This window comes from Aphis gossypii, chromosome 3 (genome assembly GCF_020184175.1).
Source record: "Aphis gossypii isolate Hap1 chromosome 3, ASM2018417v2, whole genome shotgun sequence".
In the NCBI taxonomy this organism is placed as follows: Eukaryota; Metazoa; Arthropoda; class Insecta; order Hemiptera; family Aphididae; genus Aphis; species Aphis gossypii.
In genome coordinates, this window is record NC_065532.1 from 16,273,396 (window position 1) to 16,290,088 (window position 16,693).

General features: G+C 26.6%; 2 protein-coding genes and 1 non-coding gene across 5 annotated transcripts; all 3 read right to left on the minus strand.

Moving 5' to 3' along the window:
• Positions 1-69: 69 nt before the first annotated feature.
• On the minus strand, positions 70-4,731 carry LOC114123907 (39S ribosomal protein L4, mitochondrial). Of its 3 annotated transcripts, none has more exons than XM_050204591.1 (7): positions 4,602-4,731; positions 2,132-2,253; positions 1,872-2,062; positions 1,570-1,794; positions 1,397-1,506; positions 1,239-1,312; positions 70-1,176 (listed from the first exon to the last, which is right to left on the minus strand). In XM_050204591.1, the coding sequence occupies exons 2-7, from the start codon at positions 2,229-2,231 to the stop codon at positions 1,028-1,030; spliced, it is 849 nt and encodes a 282-aa protein (XP_050060548.1). In that variant the 5' UTR covers positions 2,232-2,253; positions 4,602-4,731; the 3' UTR covers positions 70-1,027. The 3 variants fall into 3 exon arrangements, with proteins under 3 accessions (XP_050060548.1, XP_027842847.2, XP_027842846.2); XM_027987046.2 differs by lacking the exon at positions 4,602-4,731 and adding an exon at positions 2,403-2,535; XM_027987045.2 differs by lacking the exon at positions 4,602-4,731 and adding an exon at positions 2,345-2,497.
• LOC114123888 (mitochondrial potassium channel ATP-binding subunit) lies at positions 4,116-10,092 on the minus strand. The gene is made up of 14 exons (XM_050204586.1): positions 9,870-10,092; positions 9,388-9,658; positions 8,646-8,801; positions 8,437-8,582; positions 8,104-8,179; positions 7,873-8,013; positions 7,652-7,810; positions 7,364-7,567; positions 6,920-7,039; positions 6,302-6,405; positions 6,063-6,237; positions 5,821-5,999; positions 4,909-5,056; positions 4,116-4,731 (listed from the first exon to the last, which is right to left on the minus strand). Exons 1-14 carry the CDS (start codon positions 9,929-9,931, stop codon positions 4,642-4,644), a joined length of 2,031 nt encoding a protein of 676 aa, XP_050060543.1. The 5' UTR covers positions 9,932-10,092; the 3' UTR covers positions 4,116-4,641.
• A 1,630-nt stretch (positions 10,093-11,722) lies between these two features.
• On the minus strand, positions 11,723-11,841 carry LOC126551524 (5S ribosomal RNA). The gene has a single exon (XR_007605457.1). It is a non-coding gene; the product is annotated as a 5S ribosomal RNA (ribosomal RNA).
• Positions 11,842-16,693: the final 4,852 nt, after the last annotated feature.

Below are 16,693 nucleotides of genomic sequence, written 5' to 3' on the forward strand. Positions count from 1 at the left end.
TAATATTGGTAATCACCATTTTGTAACAAAACTTTTCTAACTTCTAAGTAAGTACCAATATACAAACTGTACAAAGTTTACCAAAGTTTTTTATTTTTTCAATAACTAAAATATTAAAGAAATCATTAAAGCATTCTACTGTTAAAAACTTAAAATTAATTGGTTATAACTATTTTGAAAAAAAATAATATATATATTGAGTAAACCTATACAAACACTAGATCAAAAAATATTTAATTATTCTTTTAATAGATTAAAATTTTTCAAGTTGTGCTTTCTAATTAGTATTTTGAATAGTTTGTAGTACAAAATAAGAAATTCAATGGATTTAGCACTCACTTGGGTTATTACAAATGCAACAAATATTGTATTGACCTGAAAGCATTCCTTAATTTTTAAGTTTACTGACCAACAGTGACAGGTCAAAATATATCCCATTTTAAATAACTCTAGTACAAAATACCTTCTATTAAAAATATCTCTAAAGGAAATATCTCCCATGAAAATATTTAAAAATATGTTATCGTAATCATAATATGTAATTTTTAAAATAATACAAATACAAAATAAATTACATTATAATCAACAGTATACAATAATGAATGATTAAGTAATGTGTTAAAATAAACAAAAATTAAATAAATTGCATAGGTAATTAATGTAATAAAATTTAAAAAAAATTGAATAAATAAATATAAAATCCAATCAAGATGTCAAAATTTAAATTTGAAATTGTGGGCAATTCCCCATAAATATTTCATAAATGTAATTTTGTTGTATTGACTTACTATTTTAACAGTCATTCATTGTTATCATGGTACTTTATTCTTTTTTTTTCAGATTTTGTACTCGAGATTTGTACGAGAGATAATTTGACCTGAAACCCTAACCGATAAGTCTGAAAAAAAAAAGGCAACCCAGAGTTAACTGCAATAATGTTTTTGATTTTGATTTACAGTGATAGTTTATTAAAAAACAACTAGTATAATAAATTTTTAAGATTGTTATTTTCTCAATATTATTAATATTAATTCTGCATATTTAACATGAACTTCTTAGTAGCTTGATGCACATCAGGCCTATGTAACTGGTAAAGAAGTCGTTCTTGAATTTTTTTCACTGCAGCTACAGTCAAGACAAGTGTTTCATATTTTAGCATACTGTACACGTTCAAACCTAAAATAATTATTATTATGTACATTTAAGTTAATTTATACACCTAAATTGTAAAAACTTACCATAAACTGGCATCAGATTCATGTGTTTGATTTGGTTTAATGCTAAGCTAATGTTTCTTGGCATTGTATCAGTACTGTAAAAATGTTTATTAAAATCATAAATTTGTACCTAATTCTTTAAATCTAAAATAATATTATCAGTCAGTGATCATAATTACTCGTCAATGAATAAAACTGACGGTCCCCATAATCTGGAATCAACTAAATCATTTATGTAACTTGGATCATCTGAAGGTAAATCCAAATTTTTCACTATGTGTAAATCATCCTAAATAAAAAAAAATATCTGTTAACAATGTATGCAAATTAATTTAGCATGAGATTTACATACCTGAATTAGCTTAACAGATAATGTTGAAGTAAGCCCATAGACTCTTTTGTAGAATGGAAGCATATAGAAATGAGTTGTATGAGAGCGTGGTCCATGTATAACAGATCCACCTTTAAATAGTGGAGAACGTCTTGTACCGTGTCGTGCACGTCCTTGGCCCTTTTGTGGCCAAGGTTTTTTACTACTCATGTTTACCTCAGCGGTAACTTTGGTATTTGCGTAACTCTGTGGTGATAAATAAGAATTGTTAGACTTGTATTATAGTGGAAAATATTTGATGAAATAAAAGAATAAAAACTTACAACATATCTATATTTTCTTTGCCATACAATATTTTCGTGTATTATATCAATTCTTGGTCTCGATCCAAACACTTGGGGATGCAAATCTATAATTGTAGAAGGATTTTCTTTAACAGTATCCAGATTAGACACCCATGCCTGGCGTAAGTTTGTGTATCCGCCATATACCATTGGCGGCTCTTCGACTTCAGCTGAGAATTTATAATTGTTTAAACACTGATAAAACTAGGAAAATATGCGAATAAAACTATTGCACTTACTGAACTCGGCATTTTCAGTTGTCACTGAAGACATCCGACATGCTGCCGTGAATGTTGACGGCAAAGCACGAATTTGTTTTGCCAAACAATTTAACAACATTATATAATTTTTATTTTATAAGCTAAAAACAAACAGAACATTGTCTTATGTAATATTATAATTATAATTAACAGTAATAATTAAAACATTGAAAATATAATTTATATACCTACCTATTATTAATCTACAAAGGTACTAAATGAATAGAAGTTTAGGTATAAAAATACTTACTTATAAAATTATGAAAATAGAGTACTTAATACTTATATACTATAATTACTATTATATAGTTATTTGGATTAAATTTACATTATAATTAATGGATTAAAGGAATACAATGCCTTATGGATGTTATCAATAATCACTATTATCACTAGTATATCGTAGTTTCTCTAATCACAGAGTGAGATAAACCTAACCTCTATTTTAGTCGGTGTATGGAATAAATTCTCTTATTATTAGAATTTTTCTATTATTCGATAATTTCCATTTGTCTCAAATGTAAATATTTTGTCAAGAAATACTAAGTACAGACAATACAAAGACCGCAGCAGATATTTTTCTATAATATTATCGTCATTGGATCCTCAAAATCGTATATGCGTTTTCCGAGGGAAAATTAGATTTAAAAACATCATTTAATGAAAAATTTAGTTTTAGTTTTGATTTAATAAAAAAAAAAACAGAAACCACGAACTAAGATATTCTAGTTCAGTTCGTGACAGAAACTAATGCAAAAAATGACATTAGTTAACACTTATCATAGCTTACAGTCCAACGGATTACGGATGTCTAAGTGATAAAGTCTAACAAACTTTAAATTAACATAACAGTTAGTATTTTTTTTTTTTTTTGTAAGTTCTAGGATTAAACTCACAACCCTACGTGTAAGACAAGTGTATAATAAAATAATGGGATATAACAATGAGATGAGAATTGGTACAATTGAAAAACCAAAAATTCTAAACAAACTAATAGCAAAGAAACAATGTATATATGTTCATAAAACTAACAAACATTGATGTATTGAAAGGACATTATATACATATATATGTAATATGTACCTAAAAAAAAAGAATTAATGTTTGAAAATTTAATGAATAGTAGTAATAATGTTTAAAATTAAAAGTCTCAAATATTTTTGAAACTGTTTATGGTATTAATATATGTACTTACAATTTTTTAGTAAATTTAAACTGAATTTAAAATTAAAACACTAATATAATGAATGAATATTTTTTTAATACACTGATATTTTGTCTATAGTAAAAAAAAAATATATTAACAATAAAAAAATAATTATATTTTTGCCACTTGATATTTCATTGTTTGCTTGGGCCAAAAAGGGAGGATGTGCTGTAATTAGAATTTAAATATCTTTTTCTTCTGAATCAAAGCAACTGCTGTTATTATTTGCAATACATGAAATTGTATTGTTTTCTATGAGTATTTTAGAGCCTAATTATCATTTCATATTATTCTATTTTCTTGTGATACAATTTTAGACTGAACCATTACATTCCTCTTTCAAATTTCAATATATTTGTATGACTGACCGCAGGTTGCAGAATGGTAAAGTGATGCACATTAAATAAATTTATAAAATTTCATTACGCAGTGGTTCTCAAACTTGTTATAACTACGTACCACCTACACAGTTTGAAAATGTTCACATACCACTACACTAACCTAATAACTCTTTGTGTTTTTGCCTATAACATTAATTAAATAATAAATATACTGTATATTTATTAGATGCTTATATTAACTTAACAAAATATGAAATAACATTTAATGTTAACAATGATTCATTTCAATTATTATATTAAGTGACATTTTCTTTGTGTACCACCGTATAGTTTTCAGCATACTAAATGTTGAGAAATACTGTCATAATAGATAATAATCAACAATTAAAATTTCATAAAAATATAATTTAAAAAAAAAAAAAAAAAAAGGCAGAACAATGATTAAAAAATAACAATTTTCAAGAAGTAATAAACAGAGGCGATTTAAAAGTATTAAATTATCATAATTAGTACAAGATAGGTACATCCACATAATTCTTACAGTAGTTCAGTTTAGAATTTAAGTGTTAAAAACTAAAAATTAACAATTAACTGATAATTCAATGATTTTAAACTATGATTATTGCTTTATTCAAAATGAAAACTATAAATTTCTATCAGTAAAACATGTCCAACAAACTACCCGCCACCATAATAATAATTTACCAAAAATTGTAAAAAACCGCCTCTGATAGAAAATAATTTTTTTTAAATTATTCAATATAATACCTATGCTATAAAAATAATTTGATATTGTGAATATTTAAAATTTTATAACACTTTATAAACAAACAAGTATAAACTTATCAAAACTAAAAACATTAAAATATTCAAAACAACCATTACTAACTAAAAATATTACCTAAACACAGATTCAATTTAACACTGCCTTGTAATATAATTTATGCAGCACTTGCTTTGTCTGATGTCTGCTGATTCATTAGATTCCAATAAAAACCTTTCTTTCCCAATAAGGTGTTATGGTCCCCAATCTAAGAATAAAAATTTTATTATTTATAAGTTAACTAAAATTTATTTATTTAAAATGGAATGAACTTAGTAAATTTATAAAATAAAAAAGTATTAGAAAAATCTAATTTTTTTTTTAAATTCAGTCATTTTCCATAATTATGACTTTCAAGTAGTTACTTAAAATATTAACAACTTACTTCAACAATTTCACCTTTATTCAAAACTACAATAACATCGGCATTTTTTACAGTGCTTAATCGATGGGCAATCACTAAAACTGTTTTCCCTTTTGTTACTGATTCTAATGCTGATTGCACATGCATTTCAGATTCTGTATCAAGTGCACTATAAATGAAAATATAAACATTTTTTTTATGGTTATAATACATATATATTGCCTAATAGTTATCTTATAATATAAAGTATAAAAATAGAGTTTAAAATTGATAACATTTTACCAAGAATATTGGTATAATATTATAATATAAATATAGTTTATAATTTATAAAGGAACTATTTTTACAATCACTAAAATAAATTGTATACATTTATTTTTTAACATGTTTATTTTTATTTATATTTATGTTAATAATACTTATATCAGTTTATAAATATACTTAATTTAAGTCTAGGTTTAGGTTTTTATTACTTTTTTTAAGTTATTGTGTTATTACTTTTGTAAGCCAAAGTTGGTTTAGAGTGGAAACTGATAGTTAATAATTGTCTAATATAATTAAAAATAATTTTTTACTTGCCTGTTCAAAACTAGAATTAGAAACTACAGGGGGTGATGTAGGTGATAAATCACTCCCTAAACCTTATTTTTTATAATAATATAATGAATTATAATTTGTGAGATACCTATAAATGTTTTTTTTTACGAATAAAAAATATCTATATCATCCCCTACAGAATATTACTAGTTATGCCACTGGTCTTTGACAATCACTCACACATGAAACATTGATCAGTTATCATCATCTTACATAATAAATGTAATGCAAAATTAGCATATACCCAAACGAGGCTTGACCTAAGTTAGGTAATAATGAATTTCATATTTCATATTTTACTACATACTAAAATACATAATTGATATTTTAACAGACCTTGTTGCTTCATCTAATATTAGTATTGCTGGGTTTTTCAAAATAGCTCTTGCAATAGCAATTCTTTGTTTTTGTCCTCCCGAAACTGTTACACCTCGTTCCCCAACAATTGTATTATAGCCATTAGGAAAAGAAGTGATAAAAGAATCTGCATTTGCTATTTTTGCAGCTTCAATAACCTAAAATGTTAAAATAACAATTCATACTTTAATTTTAAACTCAATCAATATAAGTTTTTTTACCTCAATATCTGTTGCTTCTGGCTTTCCATAGCGTATGTTTTCTAAGATAGACATTGCAAATAATATTGGTTCTTGATTAATTAATCCAATTACTCTCTTACGCAACCAAGTCTGATCAAGTTTTTTAATGTCTACACCATCAATAATTATACTTCCTGAATTAACATCATAAAATCTATAAACAATACAGAAATAAAAGTAGTAGTAATTTATTTAAAAGAAATAACAAAAATATATACCTCATAAGAAGTGCAGCAATAGTAGATTTACCATTTCCAGAAGATCCAACAACAGCAACCACTTTACCAGGAGGTAGAGTAAGATTGAAATCTTTCAATATAACCTATAAAGTTATGTTTGAGTAAAATAAATTATCTTCTCAATCATACAATATCCTGGATAGAAATGTATCAAAGTCAAGATAATAAAAATGTTATGGCTTTATTAGCATACGTCATAGGGGTGGATGATGTTTAGGACATTTAAGTTGATTAAGTCCTCCCACAATTGAAAACTAAGAACACAGTACTAAACATAAATAATTTTTAAAAAAATATAATGGAAGGGGCTTAGGTCATCACAAAATTGTTTAGCTATTTGTAGTAAGTTGCTTAGATATTATGTATTAGTGTTTGATACATAAATTCATGAAAATCAGTGTTCGTAACTTTAAACATTTGCAATCATTTGAACAATTATAAGTGGTACAAGTCCTGAAACTTGATGGAATCAAATTCCATACATAATGGACTTTCATTATCTATCATTCAATACATTTCTATGACCCACAATAGTGAGTCATGGTTATATTAAAGTATTAATTTTCATTACTCTATTTACAATTATGTTAATTTTACTTGTTCAGGTCTAGTTGGATATGAAAATGTGATATCTTTAAATTCAATTTCTGGTTTAAAAGAATGATGTGGAATCTTAATTCCGTCATTAATAAGCGTTTTAGGAGTCTTATTAATATACTGAAAAATATAAATATACAAAATTAATCCAGTTGGATGTATAAAAATATTAACATAGTTTAAAAATAAGGTAATTATTATACTCTTTTCAGTTAAAAAATGCTCAAATTCGTATACTGAAATTTTGGACTCCATGCAACAATCAGATGTGTTGTAAATGGTCGCTGGTCGTCTTACAGTACATACTATACAATAGTGTTTTCATCATGAGGTATGCAAGAACAGTTTTTTACTTTTTTGGCATTTAAATGGGCATTCTTGTTATCAATAGAGTATAATTTATTAAGTTTAATCGTAAAAATCAGAAAAATGTCTATAGTTTACTTCAAATATTCTAGATCCTGCTGAGACACCTTTTACATAATGACCAAATAACAATGAAAATTGCCCTAAAGAATGTTGAAGCATTTGGGTAACCATGAGAAAAGACATAAGCTGTCCAGGATCAAGACTAGAGGTTGTCATAAGTTGTCCACCAAGAATTATTGTTCCCAAAACAATGCCATTAAGGAATACATTAGAACTTGCCTACAAAAAAAAAAAAAATAAATAAATACTATTTTTGAATAATAGTTCAATAATTTTAAAAGTTTAATAAATAGATGTTCATACTTGGAAAAGACCAATACCATAACCCAATTTCTTATGCAACAATCCATTGTTTTCAATTTCTGTTAAAAATCTTTCACATTCTGTAGATTCAGATGCAAAGGCACGAACAGTTCTCATATTTCCAATCACTTCTTCAGCTATAATTGTAGATTTAGTACCCTGTGTATATAATAAATATAAGTTATACACACACAAATTTAGTTGTATTTAAATGTAAATACTTGTTCTTGAGCCAGTTTACTAAGTTTTCTCAAAATAGAACCAAAAAATGTGCCTATAACAATAATAGTTGGTAAAATAATAGCTACAGCTGCAGTCATTTCTGGTGATGTGTTGTAAAGAGCATAAACTCCGCCAATTAACTGAATTATAAACAAAAATCAATAGCAAAAAATAAATAAATAAATTATACAACAAAATTTTTAAAAGAAATTTGTTTCTAACTAACGTACTTGGGTCACATTTTTGAGGCCTTGTATTATTACAAGTTTAAAAGAACTTTTAAAATCTTGCACATCTGTTGTTAATCTATGAATAAATATTTAAAACATTTAGGTTACAAGTAAAGAATTGATAATTATTACAAAAATAAATTTTGAATAAATATGAACTCTTAAAAAACATTCATATTGTATGATTATATTACAATACTATCATGAATTTCATTTCTAGTTCAATACGATTCACATTTAATAGGTAAAGAATGTTTGGTTATATTTTATATAAAATATTTAAATTTATCATAATAAGTATTTACCTACTTTTTTATTTTATGAATAATTTACCTTTGCAAAATATCACCTGTACGTGTTTTATCAAAAAATTCTAGCTCTTGTTTAAGTATAGATGAAAAAAGATTATATTTCATACGTATAGCAACATTTTCTCCAACTTTTGACAGCATGCTTATACATATAAATGTCGATAGGCCCTAAATAAAATATTATTAATAAATTATTATTGTTTAAAAAAAAATATATTTTTAAATTGTTACCTGCATTAAATAGAGAGCTAATAATTTGGATAATGGGTCAGTAAGTTTTTTAAAATCAAATGGTATTTCATCCTTAGCAAACTTAAGTATAGTATTTATAACATGTTGCAAGTTGATTGGAATACTTAAATTGCACAGAGCAACAATGAATGCAGCCTGAAAATAATTAAAAATAAAAAACGTATTTTTGTCCTATGTAGTGTACCGTACACTCGTTGTTTACTATACATATTACATATATCGAGTCATTCCCATCAAGTCGACGCTGGCAAAAAATTAAATTTAATCCTAATAATTTTTTTAATAATTATGTTAGTTGTTTGCCAAAAATTTCAATTTAAATATTCAATTAGAAAAAATACTTTTTTACGATTTTAAAGGAAAATTAACTTATTCAAATTGATACTTATGTTTTTTAGCAGAGCGATGGTGGAAAAATGATAAAGATGACTCATTAGAATGCTTTCTAAGAGACATAAAATCATAAGGTATCGCATAATAAATATTTTCAATAGATATTCTATAGATTCTTTACCCATTGTTGTGATATTTTAATTAAATATAAAAACATATGGGGTATAGTTAAGTGTAGTAGACCGTAGACGACAAGAATAGGTACCAAAAAAGCCTAAGGGTAAATGTTATTAATAACAATTAATAAAAAATATATAATATGATAAAAAAAATTTGCATGGGTCTCTTTCATTGAATATTCAAAGTAATTACTAATTAATATACTTACAGCAATAGCAGCTATTAAGTTAAATATATCTGGTGACAAATAAGACAATAACTTATTCCAATCAAAATGGTTGTCTGATGTTCCTTCTAGTTCTTTATGTTGGCAATGGACTATATTACTTCCATTAATTAAATATCTACATCCAATATATCCTACAGATCCAACAAGCATCCATGTAGGATTTAATTTAGTTAAATTGATTGATGGTAGAGGTATCGGTTTTTTATATGGCGCATTTTTGATAAAGGATGAATAACTTCTAGTTGGTTGTCTATAGTACAATATAAAATAAAATATTTTAATAAATTAAGTAAGTATATACTTAGAATACCCATGAAATATTAGACTAGGTACTAAATCAAATAAAACAAAATCCAAGAATTTATTAAATTAAAAGATATTGAACAGTTGGCTTGATGTGAGATGATTGATTTTAAACCCCAATTGTTTTTATTGAAAATGTTGACTTGTAACCTACTTACCTAGGAATGAAAGAACGTAATGTTGACAAATTGAACGGTTTGGTATGAAATAAACGTAACATGACAATATGATTACCTAATAGAGAATTAAAAATGAATCAACCTAGACGATACTTCAATTTTTAATAATAAATATAATTTATATAATTCTATTAAGTACTAAGTAGTCAGGTCATAGTTTGAACTTCGGCCTCATCATAATGCAGTTATATGCACAAATTATTAATTTTTCAAATATCCGATAATACTATCAATCTTTTACAAGTGTGATACCAACAACACGTGTTTAGTTATTATCATAAATGATTGAGTACCTATACCTAACTGATAACTTGTGTTTCATCTTACCCCTAAAATGTTAGTTATGTTTTAAGCTAAATGCCCAGTACACCAAAGAAATACTTTTATTGAAATTCTTTTTACTGGATTAAGAAAAAAATAAAACCCAATTCATTCCTAGTCGAATCAACAATACGTCCAGTAAATGGCACTTTTATATCTTAGGTTCAAAATCTATTGAATAAAAATGAGGGGATGAGTAGGTATGCTTGGTGAATCATTCTGTATACCTAATTATCTTAGAAAATATAAATTATTCAATATTTTTATTTCAATCAAGTATTTTATATTTGTTTTAATGTTAATATATTCATTTTTAATCTTCCACTAAGTCTACAAATACCAGAAGATTCTGCTTTTGGCGTTGCTTTAGCATTATTGAAGAATAATCCTCATTTGTTTAGTTAGTAAATAATAAAATTAATTTTATTATTGAAAATGTCCATTAAATTATATATATTATAATAAATATAAATATTAATATATTATACATACAATAATACATAAGAACAAAAAAGAAATGTTTGGTAAAAATAATAGATGTACATTAATTCATAATATCTAAAAACCTCACGACGATTTAAAAAAAGTATATAGGTATACCTTTACAGGTAAGTTATTTAATATGTTTTCCTGAGACTACTAACAGAATACTAACTAGCCTAATAAAAACAAATACATTTTTTATTTTGAAAAGATTTTTTGGAGTTATTAAAATAATTTGTCTATACACGAATAGATTAATAATTATTGTATTGTAGTTATTTTTTAATTTTTATCAAGTCGTCTATTTTTTTTATTATTTTATAGTTACTGTGATTATAGGTAAGGTACTTTTTATACTTTTGTTGTCATATAATGTGTTTGTACTTATTACAAAGATAACATTTCGCAACGATGTTTAAGTACTCATTTTACGACAGCTGTTGAGTAAGGTTCAAACAATACAAATTGCCATTTCTAGAATATAATTACATTAACAATGTCGACATATTAAGACAATGTATATTATAACTTATTAGTCATTGAAACACAAATGATATAGGTATGACACAATGTTTCCAATGCGAATCTAAAACTATAGATATTAAACAACAAGTTAATTTGATTTCTATGCAAGCGATTGATTAGTATAAATTTATTATTATTGTGAATTGTGTCATTGTGTCCATTGTGATATACATATAAGATATAACTCAAAAAAAGAAATATATACATAAGGAAACATAAATTTATGTGCATAACAAATTTGACAAAATCAATTTTGTTATTTTTTTGTAATTCAAAAATGAATCTATTGCAATTTAACTTATTAAACTTATAATATATCATATTATATGAGTAGGATAAAGCAGTTAAATTATTTAAATTTTTATGGAAACGTATATTATAACAGTTCTCACTGGTAAAGGGGGACATCGATCTCGTTGGTGGTTATATTTTCATATTGCTTAAATTATAAATTGTAAATTAATCATATAATTTTATTTAATTAAAAAAAAAATCAAAAAACAAGCCAACGGCACGTAGTGTTCCCAAGCGGTCACCCATCCAAGTACTAACTACGCCCGACGTTGCTTAACTTCAGTGATCGGACGAGAACTGGTGTATTCAGCGTGGTATGGTCGTTGGCGAAAGATGCAAGAAAGATAAGTGTATTTAACTAAAAAAATGTCATAGAAATTTTATTCTAAGTGAGTGTACTTATAGAATTTACCGGATCCACATCATCAAAAAATATTATTATTTAAATATATATTAAAAATTTACTACATTAACCAATGATGATGTTTCTAAAAAATGTGAATATTAAAAATTTGTAATAATTGTTTAGTCACATTTTAAGAAAAGTAGAACACATTTAGAAATCCTCTACCGCGAACAAAAATCCTGAATGTTCATCTAATAAAATATGAATAGTAAATTATGATTAAATTTACAGTATCAAAGTACAGTGAAACATCCAATAACGGACACCTTCAAATAGCAGACACAACAAAAGGAATTAAAAGGGTTGCCATTCACCTGGTGGTGTGGGTCGTGCGGTTCGACAAAAGCACCGAGAAACGAGAAAAAATAGTTAGATTTAGAAATATTATTTTTTTTTGATTTTTAAGTGTAACTATTTTAAAGCTTTTATGTAGACCAAAGTGGTTCTTCGGACAGAAATTGATCGATCTTATAATTTAATCAAACTACCGTTATTAAACGTGATGTATATTTAGAAGGAAAAAAATAGATAGTAGTGACTCAAAGTGGCTGCAAGAAGAAAAAACACGAGTCAAAGAGCGGTGTACGTGATGGTATACACTATACACTATACAGTGAGTGCAGATGTGCGATTGATCGTGAATCACTGAGAGTCAACTTTACAACGTTGTCTGGCCCTCGACTGGTTGACGACTGACGAGTGTTCGGCATTGCGAAGGACGTCGATAACGTGGCATCAGATGAAACCCTACTACATGGCTGGAGCGACGATCGTCGCAAGTTATTATAACAATAATATTTTATGACCTAAAATAAATAAAAATATAGTATACGTATGTATATATATATATTTAATAAATTAAATATCAGTATTCAGTACCTAATATAATATATACGCAATGTTTTCGGAAAACTTATCTACTAGAGAAATTCACTATAATAGCAATAAAAATATATTAAAATTTGTTTTAAAGTATTATTTTAACTTTCAAAATATGTGGTACAATAGATTCTTTGATTTATGATTATTTTTGATTGAAATAAAATTTAAACGTAGTCATATGGATTTATAAATATTTTAAAAGTCATCTAAATATTCTGATATGTATAGTTAAACATCTTAATATTTGTTGATATAATACATGTATAATATTAGCTTATGATCATTTAATAACGCGCTTACCTCAATTATTACTTCATCGATGATTTCTTCACACGGCTTGGTCGATAAACTTCGACGACATATTTCATTATCCGTTCACCATAGTGTATAATACTCTTTACTACATTACGAATCCCGACTGAGAATAATAATTATTACAAGAACAAATTAAATATTTTAAGTCTAATTGAATATGATAAATATCTTTTAATTATATCAAATATCTACTAATGTTTAGATCTTTTTTTCGATCAAATGATGATCGCTGGGCGATCTGAATAGGCAATTTGGGTACATTACTGTCGTGAGTAGTGACTGTACCTTTCTGTTATCATCATGGTAAATAATTTAAGTAAGTAATTTGATATGAAATCTTTTGTAGAAACATTTTGCTTCATCGAGTACTGTTTTAATGTTTATATCATTATGAAGTGTAAGATTAGAAACAAAAGGAGGGGCATTTGTTATTTTTCTTAGGGAAATATTTTGAAAAGTTTGAATTCTTTGTACGTTTGATTTTTTTTTGCGCTACCCCATAGGCCCAGATGAGCTTTAGAAGGGTTTTATATATTAATAATTTTATGTTTAGGTAGGTATGTGTATTTCTGTGTAACAATGAGCTCAGCATGCATAGGCGATTGTTTAATTGTAGCCTTTTTGATGTTAAGCGATGATCTAATAGTAGTCCTACATATCAATAATTAAGAATAGATATTATTAATACTTTCAAACGAATATGATAATTTTTTGAAATATATACTACGACTATACAAACAGTATTTTACTAGTTTTATATTATTTATAATATTATAATATAGATATTATATTTAAATGCATTTGCATATTATAGTATAAATAAATAGTAATAAGTATAATTTATTACATAACTTATAAACTTTTTTATTTTATTTTTTAATAATTAATACACATAAGTACCCGGCACCGACGTAAAATAAATATGATGTTTTTCTGGACAGTAAATAATAAGAACTGAATATAATTTATTACATATTATTTATAACTGAAAGGTTACGAGGAAAAATTATCATAGTCACAAAAAAGAAAAAAATCAGATAATAATATATTATCTTATTAGTTAGTTTCTAAGCGAATCCGACATGTGAATCGATTCAGGGAAAAAAGATCACAATCAATGATAGGTATAATACCGGTTTAGAAATTATCTAATTACTGAACATTTTAGGAATATTTTGTTTATTATCGTTTTCCCCGTAACCCTTTAATTATTAACTTATTTCTTATATTACCTTTACTGCCAAAACTGTAGATATTTATGACTGCATAAGCGCAACTAGGGGGGGGGCTATTTCTCATAAGATTGTTATCAAATAACCGAAAACGTACACACTAGTTGTACACTACTACACTACCACATAATATTTCTTCTAAGTTCTAATACATAGTATAAGTATAAACACGTATTTGTTATCGATATAAATGTGTTGTCAATAAAATCTATACTTAGAAATTTCGTTGAAAAATTCTCATTTATTTAAAATGTGATTTTTTTCTTCGAATTCATGAATATTATTTATAGAATGTTCTCAGGATTAGTTTTATTAATTTAAATTATTTAATGACAATTCAAAATGTCGATGTGATTTTTTCCCACTATTTTATTTATTATATTATTAGTATTTAATTATTACCTCATATAACTTAAAATGTAATTACATCTTTCTGAAAATATCACAAAACAGTAAAAATAAATAAATTCATAGTACCTTTAAATGGATAATATTTTAAAATAAACCAAAAAATGTTAAATGAACTAACTTTATAATTTAAATTTCTTAAATATTATAACCAATTTTTGTAGACGGTTATACGAAAACTATCATAAATCCAAAGGACAAAATTCCCTGATCTCAGGTAAACCATAAGCTAAATAAGTTAATAAAAAATAATTTAACTTAATAAGTTAGCTTCAGAATTATTGTAGGTATTATTATTTTTTGTTTTTTATGGTTATAGTATTTGATTTATCTATAAAATAGATACGATACGAACACTCCGATGTTATGAATATGGGCCTAAATTGCCTATTTAACACGCCGTGTTAAACTTATAAAACATAAATAAAGATCTTTTGATTTTTAACGATTTCTGCTAGTGTACGGAATTATTAATTGTTTTTTCAGTTTGAATAATATTTTTGTAGATATTTATTCATTAAGTAAACTTACTAAATTGTGTTCACATTATGATTTACTTGCAGTTATTTATGTTGACGTCTGGGCGTGTGCTTGCCTTAAAACTTTAATTATTTTTTGCGTTGCACACCTACGTGAGTCTACGGTGTGAACTTAAAAAAATTTTTTATTTAAAATATGGTTGGTGGTATCTCAGGGTGAAAGCATAAAGTGTTATATAAAAAAAGAATGCTAAGTTGGATACAACTCTACTATGCAGTAATATTGTCGAATAGGTAACGGTGATGAATGTGTTCAGTTTGAATTCAATGCTATTGTAATTGTATACACAATTCCGGTGCACCGTAACTGCACACGCATCGTGGCCATTTTGTAATATATCACTTTAGCTCCGCACAAGAGGTTTTTTTTTAACATCTCAACTCCGCATACGAAGTTTATTTTTTAACACCTTAACTCCGCATACGAAGTTTATTTTTTAACACTGTAACTCCGCACATAATTTTTATCATGCGGAGCTGTGGTGTTTCCGAACATACTATTTACGTTCAGCCTGTACCACTCAATATATATTTCCCGACAAGTTTCTATTATTGCTATTGAAGTAATTTATTTCACTGTTAGTACTGCGTTAAGTCAATTCAATTTTTACCGCCGAAAACATTGTATTAGTCTTGTTCGGTACCGACTCTGGTGGCGACCAATTATTATTTTTTATCGAACATTATAATATTTCGTCGCCAGACACAGGGATTGCAAGGTTGTTGACCATCGTCTACAAACCAGTCGTCATTGTCGATTCCACCGTCGCGGACCGTATATTATATTTTTTACGCGTCGCTTCGGGTCGTTCTGTTTGTCGTCGGTGGCTTTTTTTATTTTTTAAACGCGGTCGTATCTATCGTTATTTGGTTGTAAGCGGGCATTTCGTGTGGCGCGAGTTCGGAATATTGTGAAAGTGTTTCGACTAATTATACCTATTAATTTTCTGCACACGGGTGGAGCAACGTTTTATCGTATTCCAGCACGGGCTGTTACGGACATTTTTTTTAAATATAATAATATAATATTATCTTCCCTCCGCGGCTCCGCTCTCGAGTTGGTCGATGCGGACGACGGTCGGCGCGAAACGGTTACGATCAGCGGTCCGGTCACCGTAACGCGTTATCATATTATTGATACGCGAATATTAATTTGTATACTATCAACTGCTATTGTAATCGATATTATTATTATTAAACCTTTATTTTATATAGTAGGTGGGCGCCTACATCCCTCTTTATAATATATGTAATTATTATCATTATTTATAACGTACGTATATGTATGTTAATTCTTGTTATGTTGTGTGATGTTATATTATAATACAGTCCACTGAATATTATAACTTATCCAAAGTTGTTGATTTATTATTATTAGTGTTAGCAACGTATTGGTTT

Bases quoted from the DNA above. Each gene is read 5' to 3' on its own strand.
- LOC114123888 (XM_050204586.1), bottom strand. From the start codon at position 9,931: ATGTTACGTTTATTTCATACCAAACCGTTCAATTTGTCAACATTACGT. The intron at 8,802-9,387 runs GTAAGTATATTA...AATTATTTTCAG, and splicing joins ACTTAATAGCTGCTATTGCT to GCTGCATTCATTGTTGCTCT. The intron at 4,732-4,908 runs GTAAGTTGTTAA...TTTTATTCTTAG, and splicing joins ATAAAGGTGAAATTGTTGAA to ATTGGGGACCATAACACCTT.
- LOC114123907 (XM_050204591.1), bottom strand. From the start codon at position 2,231: ATGTTGTTAAATTGTTTGGCAAAACAAATTCGTGCTTTGCCGTCAACA. The intron at 2,063-2,131 runs GTAAGTGCAATA...ATAAATTCTCAG, and splicing joins AACTGAAAATGCCGAGTTCA to CTGAAGTCGAAGAGCCGCCA. The intron at 1,507-1,569 runs GTATGTAAATCT...TTTTTTATTTAG, and splicing joins TATCTGTTAAGCTAATTCAG to GATGATTTACACATAGTGAA.